This window comes from Danio rerio, chromosome 1 (assembly GCF_049306965.1).
Source record: "Danio rerio strain Tuebingen ecotype United States chromosome 1, GRCz12tu, whole genome shotgun sequence".
NCBI classification, from domain to species: Eukaryota; Metazoa; Chordata; class Actinopteri; order Cypriniformes; family Danionidae; genus Danio; species Danio rerio.
Genome location: NC_133176.1, coordinates 48,031,287 through 48,043,709, shown reverse-complemented (window position 1 = coordinate 48,043,709; position 12,423 = coordinate 48,031,287). Strand labels below are relative to the sequence as shown.

Genomic DNA, 12,423 nt, shown 5'->3' with positions numbered 1-12,423 from the left:
ATGTCCGGAGATCACAAATTATGTGTCCAGTTGTACGTATGGCTGCATGTTGTTTTTAAAACAAACGCTATGAGGTGGCAGGATGCTGTTCCTTTTCGTGCTAACCAGCTGACTGCTTACCTCCGTATGGACGGCTTTCCCGCCGTTACCAGTTTGTCCAGTTAGTTCGCCATGTACATCAGTGGACTTGAGATGCAGAGAGGACTTGACCACGATGACAGGGTTTGAGGATTCCAGAAAGTAGGTAAGTGAAAATCAGAAGCCAAAAAATCTTTGCTTTTGAAAACACTATTGGTTGGGTTTAGGGAAGGGTTTAGCGAATGGCACTCGCAAGACATATTTGAGATCTGAAAATGCATACACAGCAGACTCTGGTTGATTTGCGAAAACAAAAACTGCAAAAAAACTTAGCTCCTGGGACGTATTTGGGGCTCTCCAGAAATGTATTTTGGGGTACGTTTTTTAGAATGAGCCTGATCTGATAAAAGCGCAGATCACACAGAGCGTATTTCCATGAACTCCTTACGCTTGAAGGCACAGATGAAGCTTTTTCTGACATTGCATTTGTCGTCATTCCACTTTCCAGCTTCTGAAAGGACAGTAAAATGTTTTTACCTTCTGAATTGTGCTTTAGCTCCATTCTCACTGCCTCACTAATGAAACCTTTAGCTAAACATGTATACAATATTGAAAATATAATAATCCAATAGCATGCAAGATTTTGTTTCCCCCCCATCATCCTCACCTTTCCAGTTCATCTCCAAGCATTCCTCGTTGCTAGTGTACATATGATTGGGCTCGCCAGGAACCCACCGATTAAAATTCCAGAAGGATCCATCGAGCCAGAAAAACTCACCAGACTGAGAGAAGACAAACAGAAAATGTGTGTAGTAAGTAAGATGAAGAACATGCTATTTACACTTTTTATTTACACTTCTGTCTCCTTGTATACCTTAAAAAACTCATAGGCCCCGAGCCAGATGCGTAGGCTTTTTGGGTTAAATTTTTTCACAATGCAGAGCAAGTAATTGTTATCCTGTGAATTATGCACAGACACCAGATGTGCACCAGGGGCTTTGCTCCTACACTTGAACTGGAAGTAAAGCAGGAAGAACAGTTAATGACTACAGAATACTTTGATTCCTTTTATTAATAATCTGGAGACTAATAAGAGAGTGTAGTGCTACTATACAGCGTATACCTCGGCTAGAGTGAAGTTTAGGCGACTGAAGAAGTATTTGACACAGCGTTGACCCACTCTGAACCAATCAGAGAATCCAGGCACATCACATGCTTTCGGCATTGAGCACCACTCTGTGGCATTCACACCTCCAGCATGAAAACCTAAAGACAGATAAAAACCATGACTTACACTTTGAACTTTTTAGATTCTATGATATCTGGGTTGATTTTTGCTATGAATATTTGCTTTTTCGTGTATTAAATATTTCCCAAATGCTGTTGAATGAAAATTCCTTTTGTCCTTGCCAGGATGACACACTCAAAAATTACTTGAGCTGCTTGTTTAAACTACTTATTTATAATGAGCTGAATCAAGGGGTTTTTGGGACAACTTAATTGTTTTATGTTCAACCCACTCAAATTTGTAAACAATTAAGTTAACTTCTTCAATTTGTGTTGGGGCAACATGAAGGAACAGTGTGAAGCCCTGTATTTTTAACAGTGCACTACATAATATTTTGCAAGTTATTTTGCAAGAAGTGCAATGTTAAGGCTTAACTCGGTTAATCAGGTTAACTACGCAAGTTAATTAGTCAAGTCAATGGAGTATAGTGGTTTGTTCGGCAGCCAAACAAGAAGCAAAAAAATAGTTATGAATGCCTTTTCCAGCTACATTAAAATAAGTATTTCTCCAGAAGAAAAACATAATATTCTTAAAAAATTATTTAGCTGCTTGTTTACTTCTTTAAAATGCAATGAAACAACACATTTCCTGAGATTTTTTTTTGGGACAACTTAGTTGTTTCATGTTCAATTCATTTATGTCACATGTTGTTGGGATAACATAAATGGATTATGTGGAATCCAGAATTTTTATAGGAAATAGTGTGAAAAACTTTTTAAAAAGAATGGAAAATTCATAAGAGTTAAAAATGGCTAATAATAAAATCAATAATAAAACTGATTGTAATATATAAATAAGGCTAATAATTTTGTCTTGAACTGTAATGTTTCAGAGTGACTAGACGCCCCTTTTAGTTTGTTTGTTTGTTTGTTTATTTGTTTCAAACAGGACAGACTTATCCTTTCAAAAATGATATTTGCTGTATGTTCAAATTACTTATTTAAAAACATCACAATTCTTGAGTTTTTGGGGGACAGTTTCATTGTTTTGTGCTCAATCTGCTTGAATTTGTAAAAAAAAAAAAAAAAGAAAGAAAGAAAGAAAAGTAACTTAATTCTTTTATGTTGTCGCAACAAAAATTGATTGTGTGGAACCCAGCATTTTTTACAGTGTATTTCAACTCTTTGTTTATTGTCCCAATTATTTATGAAAAAGTTGGAAAAAAAAGTTTTCATTTTTATCAATTCCGATTTTAGGATTTAGGGGCAGATTTACCTCTTTCACCAAAAACAAACAAACAAAACAAAGTAATAAAATTTCTATAGCTGAATTTATTGAATATTAACTTTCAACAGCATAACTTCCAATCTCATCTATGCTTTAATTTAGTAAATCTGTTGCAAATTTTTCATCATTTTCAAATTTCGTCATAAATGTAATGGATTATCAATGAAACGTTACCTCTCTCCATTTTAAAGAAGTTGCCACTTCCAAAAAGAAGAACCAGCAGAACGCCAATAGATCCTGCTTTCCACTGGAGAAAAACACACACATAATATTAAACCGTGTTAACATGCTTATTATTATTATAGTTGTTGTCTTCAAGAGCTCAAAAATGTTGCAGTATTAAAACTGGGTATAAAAAGGATGTTCACTCACCATCTTTCTTGATCTTTAGTCTTCCTTCTGTGCTCACAAAAACTATCAGATCTATATGTCCTTATTTTATACCAAAACATTCATTTTCACACCTCCTCCTCTGGTCTCATTCACTCTTTATCAAACAGGAAACCTTCACACATCTAGTTTCTGTACTGTACAGATGTACAGGGTATTACTGCAAATAGTGACCCTGAGCCAAAAAACCAAGCTTATGTTCACTGTCAAAACTGATGCCTTTCACACAATTGATTTGTGTTGAATTAAGTTAGCTTATTACAAATTTATGTGAATTGAGCATAAAATAATTAAATTGTCTTCCCAAATAAGTGGTTTGAACAAACAGCAAATGTCATTTTTAAATCTTGCACAGGTATTTTTGGGCAATAGACAAAAATACATTATATGGGTCAAAATTATTTTTCTATTTTTGCGAGAATTCATTAGAATATTAAGTGAAGATCAGTCGGCACCAATAGCCTAGTGGTTAGTGCGTCGACACAGCACCAAGGTGCTCACGGTGACCTGAATTTGATTCCTGGCTCGAGGTCTTTTGCCGATCATTCCCCTATCCCTGCTCCCCACACTTTTCTGTCTGTAAAATCTCCACTGTCCTATCCCAATAAAGGTAAAACCCTCTAAAAAATAATTATTAAAAAATATATAATATTAAGTAAATATCATGTTTCATGAGAATGTTTTGGAAATGTCCTACCTAATTTTTTGATGAGTAATAGTCTATACATAGATACGAACTTGATATGGAGAACTTGAAATGTGATTTTCTCAATATTTTGATATGTTTGAACCCTCAGATTGAAATAGTAATATTAGAAGTTATAAAGTCCTATCCTAACAAACCATACATAATGCTTATTTATTCAGCCTTCATTTGTATGTAAATAATCAATGTATCTCAATGTTAAAACAATTGACACTTATGACTGGTTCTGTGGTCAAAAATATATTTTTGTTAAAAACATGCCAAAACATACCATGGTAATGTATGCTAACTGACAAAAGTCTAGTCATTAATCCCAGTTTTAAGAGCAACAAATACTAATTGGACTTCTAGTGGATGATTTGGAAAAGTGCCAGAAGGAAGATTTTTCTGATGAATCATCTGTTGAACTGCATCCTAATCATCACAAATACTGCAACTGGAACCCACATGAAGCCAGGATTCTAACAGAAAACAGACAAATCATGGTTTAAGGTTACATTCAGCATGGGGGTGGGGGGGCTGAGAGATTTGCAGAGTGGATGGCAACATCAACTTTCTGAGGTGTTAAGACTGGCTGCCCATTACATTACAAACCACAGGAGAGGGCAAATTCTTCAGCAGGATAGCGCTCCTTCTCATACTTCAGCCTCCAACATCAAAGTTCCTGAAAACAAAGAAGGTCAAGATGCTCCAGGATTGGCCAGCCCAGTCACCAGACATTATTAACATTATTTAGGATGTCTGGGGTAAGATGAAGGAGGAGGCATTAAAGATGAATCCAAAGAATCTTGATAAACTCTGGGAGTCCTGCAAGAACGCTTTCTTTGCCATTCCAGATTACTTTATTAATAAGTCAATTGAGTCATTGCAGAGATGTATAGATGTGGTTTTCCAAGGCTTTTGTCAGGTAGTGCACATCAACTTTCCACAAGTTACACATTGTGTTTTTTTCAGGGATAATTAAATGTGTAAATGCAACAGATGATGTCCTGATAGAAAATGAGCATCTTTTTCATATAATGAACAAATGATGCAATGATTGAGAAGATTGATTTTTCTTCAGACATGATCAAGTTTTACTAATTCTCTTGCTACTCTTCTCATTACACCGTAAAAAGCAAATCCTCTAGTTAACTTTACTTTAAAACATGAGTAAACCTGTTTTTTTTAAAGTGATTAGTTGCTTTAAATGTAGGTAAATGAACTCAGTCAACTTAACAGTTACAATGGGTTTAGTCACTTTTCTAAGTAATGTAATGTAATTGCCTTTTACAGTGTACAACCTCATTCATTCAGAGCTCTTTTAACTAACTATTGATTCAAACTAAACACAGAAAGAAAGAATTGCAACATATTTCTTTAAGGATGTTTTTTTCTGAGATATATCAGGGTAGTGTTTGGCAATTGAGCTAAAATAAGTGTTGTCGACAGTACATTGAACACAAAAAAGGCATCGGGTTAATAACAAGCAACCAAATTGTCTCACAGCTTTACCACACTGGATGGTAAAACCACCAGTTCTTGTGATTACAGACAAGCTGCCAGGCAAAGCTTTTATTTTGTAAGTCCCAGCTTTATGCATTTGCAGTCTGATGCCTGCAGATGTGTGAAAGGCTCAGATGATTGTTTTTTTGTCTTGAATTCACCTTTAGCATTTTAAATGCCAGTCACTTTGTATCGCATTCAATTTCACAACCCCTCCTATTTCTCTCACATCTCTTTCTCGTTTTTTTGCACATGAATACCTCTTGAAAAAACTGCAACCTCACACTAAACACCCTGATAAGTTGACTGAATTTGTCTGATTGAGTAAACTCAATCCCTCAGTTTATTTGAGTAGCGGGGTTTCCCAAAACGCACATATTGAATTTTATTGAACTTGGTGAATTTGTGGTAAGTACATTCACTTTTGAGGTCTCCTAAAATGTATAAGATTAAGTTTATTGAACTTGGTGCATTTATAGATTGTAGTTAACATAATAAGTTCAAAATTATTTGGTGTTAATTCGACACTTTTAATTAAACCTAATTTAATGTACAATTAATTCTTAATCATAAATTATTTTTGACAGACATGCATATTTTTGACATGCATACTAAATAACTGCACTGCTTACAGTATTTAACTGTCGTATTAACTAAAAGTAAATTGACAGGCAGTAAACAGTACGCAGTAAAACTTTTTGGGAATTGTTCATCACTATAAAGTCAGTAATAACAGTAGAAAGTCCAACACTATTTATTGCGCTTAAACTAATGAACTTCACACTAATGAATTAAAGCTATAATTTATTATATCACAAAAAATAAGTAAATGCAACCTAAATAGTGAAATGTAATAAGACACAATGGGATCTATTTTAAAGATCTAGGCGCAAAGTCTAAAGCGCAGGGCGCAAAAACATTAAGAGCATGTCCGTTACAAATTCCAAAATTGTGGCAGTGGTTTTTATGTAGAAAATAATATAAAAATAACAACATTTTAATTCTTTAATTCCTGTAATTTTTATATGTAAAGATATTTGTATATTGCTGTACGTCCTGTGTGTATTAAGCAATATGTAAGTGTTTGGACCCGTTTTGGCACATAACTAATGCGCTCTCTGTTGGACTTTAGACCAGTTTTTAGTTTTTAGTTGGTCAATGTCACAGTTTATTTCAGATCCTTAAAATAGCAATGTGTCAACAATGCGCCATAACCAGGGCTGGACTGGGGCAAAAAATCGGCCCTGGCATTTTGGGCCAGAGCGGCCCACTACATTCAATCAAAATGCTATGTATCTATGCACGTCCAATATTTTTATCAACTCATATTCTATAAAACATAAAAGCCATATATATATGAAATAAATACAAACTTTAATCTCAATTTAATTTCTGTATACAGTCCATAAAGATATTTGTTGAGTTCTAAAAAATATACTATTCATTCATTTATTTTCCTTCGCCTTAGTCCCTTATTTACCAGGGGTTGCCGCAGCGGAATGAACTGCCAACTATTCCAACATGTTTTATGCAGCAGATGCCTTTCTAGCCACAACCCAATATTGGAAATCCCCCATACACACTCATTCACACACACTCATACACTACAGCCAATTTAGCTTATTTAATACACTATTCACTCAGCCTATATTTCAATAATAAACATAACAAAAACTGCCTGCTGATGCATGGCTAAATCTTCAAAGGGAACAGTGTACTTTATAACCTCATCCTGCTTGCTGTTTTACTATCTAAAAAATTCAAACATAATATGTCAAATTTGTTTCATTTTGATATTATGATTAACAGACACCAAACAGCCTCGTGTAGCTACATATGTACATGAGCGTCATCTTCACACAAGCCAAAACAGGGCTTAAATATAACTGCCTCCTTTCATTTTAATTGAAAAGAATGAACTTCATCCCGTCTCTTTTGCAGAATATCAATTTTAATAATCAATGGCCATTATAAAAGTATAACGTACAATAAATGTATTTGATAAAGGTAAGCAATCAGTCAATGTGCAGAATCAGTGTGTTACATAAATTAATATATTATCTTTGCACTCAGCCAAAACAGTTACCTGAGAACAAGTGATTCAAAAGACATAAGAGTTGTTAGATAGAGACAACAAGATGAATTCCATATCACGTTTAACAACTATAGTGAGATGAGATCCAGCAGATGAACTGTCTCACATGCGCTATACTCTCACCTGGGGTTTATGCTCACCCGCTGAACTACTGGCTGCAGCTCTTGGCAGAGAGTGTGTGGTCACGTAATTTGCATTTTAGCCATGTACTAGAATGAACGGAGAACTTTTCAGAACCGCTAAATGAAACGCCGGTGTATTTTCCGTGATTTTCTGCATCTCCTTTCCGTTTCTTCTCTCTGACTCTCAAATATTTTGACAAATACACACAGACGATGCATGCTCAAACAGAGCCCAAAATAGGAGTTTGTGATTGGGCCAGCCCAATGTCAATAAAGAAAAGAATCAATGGGCTGCAGAGTGTCACATGGGCCGGCCCGGTCTGTCTGTCCGGGAAAAAAAGCATCTTACTTTCAGAGAGAGTCACGGATCACAGCAGCGTCAATTAATAAGGCAGAAAAAACGATAGGCTGCTAAGCCTTTTATGTTCATAAGACGATAATCAGCGGCAGCCTGGCCCAAAAAGTACGTCGGCCCAGCGGGAAACTGCCCAGTCTGCGTCTGCCAGACGGCCAGTCCGCCCCTGACCGTAACACACCACCTTTTTTTTTAGACTGGCACATCCATCAGTCCACAAAGTTGTGCAAATAGATTTGCTATTTAAACAATGCACGGCAAAAGGTGAAAATTAGGGTTGCGCTGATCTGAAAATAGCAACAAATAGCGCCAAACACGCCTTGCGCCTTATTGCGCCTGGTGTATGATAGGGCCCTAACTGTTATAGCTTCAAACCACAATGTAGAAGTGTTAAGATATTTCCCTTAAGCCTAACATCAATTGTAGAACAGCATTTTATTTCAGTTTGCTATTATTCCTTTTAAGTGCAACAGCTAAACCATTTGAATACATTTTTAGAGTATTATAAAAGCTATTTGCATAACATTGTGGGTGTTTAATGCTGTTCAATACTTATTGAAAAATTAAACTGACCATTTAACACATGCTATTACAAAAAAAGAAAACAGCAAACATATTGCAAATGTTCACAATGCAAACAAATTAAGAAAACAAGCTGCTATTTATCACAACACATGCAAATAGCACGGAAGTGTTTCAAGGGGACCCAAAACATGACACACCCAGCTGGGATTTATTTATTGTGCTGTGACTATTGCTCAGTGAAGTTGATCTTTGAAAGGTGAATTTTGGGTTTATTTTTGCATCCTGATTACACAATTCCCTTGTCTTTGGTATATTATCAGCCTAAATAACCATAATAATAGCCATGTCCGTCGTGTCTTTTGGGTCCCCTTGAAATATTTCTGTTGTGTTTTGTGCTGTGAGAATTTGCAGCGTGTTTTCAGCTTGCTAGCAGCTAGCTCTCTGCAACTCTTACATGACAGCCCACTGAAGCTAAGCAGAGCTGCGCCTGGTCAGTGCCTGGATGGAAGACCACATGGGAAAGATAGGTTGCTGGCGTAAGTGGTGCTAGTGAGACCAGCAAGGAGCACTCAACCTGTCCGTGTGGGTCATAACGCCCCAGTATAGTGCAGGGGACTCTATACTGCTCAGTGAGTGCTGTCTTTCAGATGAGACATTAAACTGAGGTCCCGACTCTCTATGGTCATTAAAAATCTCAAAAAAAAAAAAAAAAAAAAAAGTTAAAAAAAAAAAGACCATCATGGCCTCCTAACCATCCCCATATCATAATTGGCTTCATCACTCTGTCTTCTCTACACCAATCAGCTGGTGTGTGGTGTGTGGTTTGGCCCAATATAGCTGCCATTGTGTCATTCAGGTGGATGCTGCACACTGATGGTGGATGAGGAGATCCCCTCCAATGTGTAAAGCGCTTTGAGTGTCTAGAAAGGTATATATAAATGTAAAGAAAAATTATTAATATTATTATTATTTCTTAATTTGTTTGCGTTGTGAGAATTTGTAGTGTGTTTTCTTAATGTGTTTCAGTTGTGAGGATTTGCAAGATGTTTGCTGACAAACAGATGGAGATCTTTTCTTAATTCGCTGGTGTTTTTTTTTTTTTTTGCAATTGCACGTTTTTTTGCTAATTTGCAGTGTGTAAAGCTCTCACCCACTGCAGCAATGGGACAGAAAAAGCCACCACCATAAGGGTAGTGAATTTGCCAGTGTGTTGAGCTTTTGACAAATTTTAAAGCATTTTTCTAAAGTATGTCAAAATAAGATTTTTCACCAAAAAATAATTTTAATTTGTTAAAACAGACAAAGCTGTGGCCAAATTAAGACTCAAGATCCCCCTCAAAATGTATGAAAACATGCGCAACCGTCCATAAGGGTTAATAAACTATTAAGGCTGAGAACAATGTTTTGTGTCTAACTTGTTTGTTTTGGGACATGTAACCATAAGTGGGATAAAGAACATTCAGGACGGTTGTTTTCACAGAATAAAGCTCTTTAGTCTAAAATAAAAGTGCTCTGCTTCAATAGTGCTCCAGATAAGCCTGTCAGGTGTTACTTCTTGGATGTAGGCGTACTTTATCCTTAACTTGTTACAGATTTATTTATATGGGCAATTTTGTGTTTTGACCTAATGTCTATTAACCTCCATCTTGAAAGTACTAATATTCTGTCAACATACATGAAATTACAAATCTGCCTTGTCTGCCAGTGTATTTGATGAGGGGTGTCAGAACAGTACAGAAACTAGCCTCAGATTTTCTAAATCTTGTTGTTTTTTGATGGAAAAATCTAAATATCTGGTGCATTAGGACAGGAGGAGAGTGTTCTACAGGTGGTTAGTCAAGCCTGCTCACCAGCGTAGAGCACACTCATGCAACATACTTCTGTGACTTATGTTAGGTGATGCATTGTGTGTATATGCTTTACTAAAAAGATAGGTCTTTATTTATTTTATTTTTTTGAACTGCGAGAGTGTGTCTGAGCCTCGGACATTATCAGGAAGGTTATTCCAAAGTTTAGGAGCCATAAATGAGAAAACTTGACCTCCTTTAGTTGACTTTGCCAATTTGGGTACATGCATCTTTGTGAAAAGATAGTGACAGCTTTTTTTTCTGAACAGAAAAACAACATTTCAAAAACGTTGAGAAACAGGTAGGTCTAACTCTAGAGTGACATTTTTAAGAAAATTCATTGTAATTGGTTTATTTAAAAAAAAACTATTAGTTAAGGTCTAAACTCTATTAAATAAGGTCTAAAACTTTTACAGTCTTTATTACTAATCTTAAGAAATAAAGGGGCTTGAATACTTTCTGAATGCACTGTACACAAGTCTCTTTCACTACCCCTCCTTTTTCTCTCACATTTCTTTTCTCTCACATGTCTTTTGCACTTCAGTTTCCAGTTAGTAATCACACATTAATCCAACACTCTTGTTCAAACACTCACTGTAATGAACAACAATTATTTTTCAGCTCTTTGGTTTACATTCATTTTAAAACCCTTACATTTTTAATAATAGGTGTGGTGAAGTAGCTTAAAACAGAAAGCAACATTTTAAGATCATGTTTATGTCTTCAGAATAAGAATAATGTAACAAATGTGATTGAAACATTCAGAACTTTCTCATAAACAAAAAAAGTAAAAAAAAAATATATATATATTTTTTTATAATGTGATTAGTATCTCTTCCCTGAACTTATCTTGATATATTTTTTCATAACTGTCATGATGTGCAATGTGCTGCTGATAAGGTCAACTTCTGTATGGCATGGAGTTTGGTTTGGTAGTCACTGTTACAAGTTTGAACCGGTGGAGCTAAAGTGAATCACACTGTTCATATTGAACTGAATCATCATTGAACTAACTAGAACACAACCTTTAAATCCTGAAGTCAGGTCATTGGCAAAGTAATTCCTCTTGATCTCAGTTTGCGTACATATTTGTCATCTGAACTTTAAAGTGACTAAAATGAAAGATTTTTTGCTGGAGGATAAATATGTAATTGTGCCTTTTTTTAAAACAAGTAAACAGTCTTGATGTATCTCAGTGGATAAAAGCAATGACTTCTTACCCTGCTTTCGAAATATTTAGCTATTTAAAAAAATCTAAATTTCTATATTATTGCACACCAGTAAAATGTTTTACGTCTTTCTGGAGAGTCTAGAGCGGGGTGGGCAAACTCGGTCCTGGAAGGCCGGTGTCCTGCACAGTTTAGCTCCAACACAAATCAAACGCACCTGAACAAGCTGATCAGTGTCTTCAAGATCACTATAAATCTACAAGCAGGTGTGTTTGATTAGAGTTTGAGCTAAACTGTGCAGGACACCGGCCCTCCAGGACCGAGTTTGCCCACCCCTGGTCTAGAGTCTAGTATACAGACAAGTATGCTATTTACTTAATGGGATTTTTTCTTTATCATGTTGTATTGTTTATTATAAATCAAATATTCTCTAACCTACGGTCCATGTTTTTATAGTCTCTGATTAACTGATCTCAGTGAAAGAACATTGCTTCAAAGATACAGTAAATTATAGGACTTTTTGAGTGTAGTGATAAAAAATAGACTAAATTAGATAGGTTTGTAAAATAGTCTAACTATGGCCTCCATCTAGTGGCTACTGTGAAAAAAAGCAAAAATTTCAAACTTTTTGAAAGATTAAAATGTTCAAGTATTTACGTGTTTTATGACAGTATTTGAAAAACTGTTTTTTTTTTTCATATTAGAAATGACAAGTACATGTGTTTTTATTTCTCTGAGGCTCTCAATGACCTGCATCAATATTTACAAGCATTTTGCAATTTGGTTTTACAAACAAAAGTATAAATGTAAAATCATGCAATTAAGTTTTCATCCAAAAACAAAATCTATTATCATGTACTCACACTTTACTTCTTGTCTGTCCTGTTGAACACAAAATGCTCAATTGAATAATGTTGGAAAAACCTTTAGCCCTTTTTTTCTTGCTATGGTTGTTTCCAAGATTCTTCAAAATATATTCTTTTGTGTTCAACAGAAATGACAAAATTCATAAAGGCTTGGAACTACTTAAGGCGGGGATGTCCAAACTCGGTCCTGGAGGGCCAGTGTCCTGCATAGTTTAGCTCCAACTTCCTTTAACGCCTGCCTGAAAGTTTATAGTATACCAAGAAAGAGCT

At 35.5% G+C, this 12,423-nt stretch overlaps 1 protein-coding gene across 1 annotated transcript; it reads right to left on the bottom strand.

Annotated features, from left to right (window-relative positions):
• Window positions 1-283: 283 nt before the first annotated feature.
• si:dkey-9i23.5 lies at window positions 284-2,993 on the bottom strand. Its single transcript, NM_001145609.1, has 6 exons — window positions 2,966-2,993; window positions 2,768-2,840; window positions 1,202-1,344; window positions 953-1,093; window positions 746-860; window positions 284-589 (listed from the first exon to the last, which is right to left on the bottom strand). Exons 1-6 carry the CDS (start codon window positions 2,966-2,968, stop codon window positions 495-497), a joined length of 570 nt encoding a protein of 189 aa, NP_001139081.1. The 5' UTR covers window positions 2,969-2,993; the 3' UTR covers window positions 284-494.
• Between the last annotated feature and the right edge of the window lie 9,430 nt (window positions 2,994-12,423).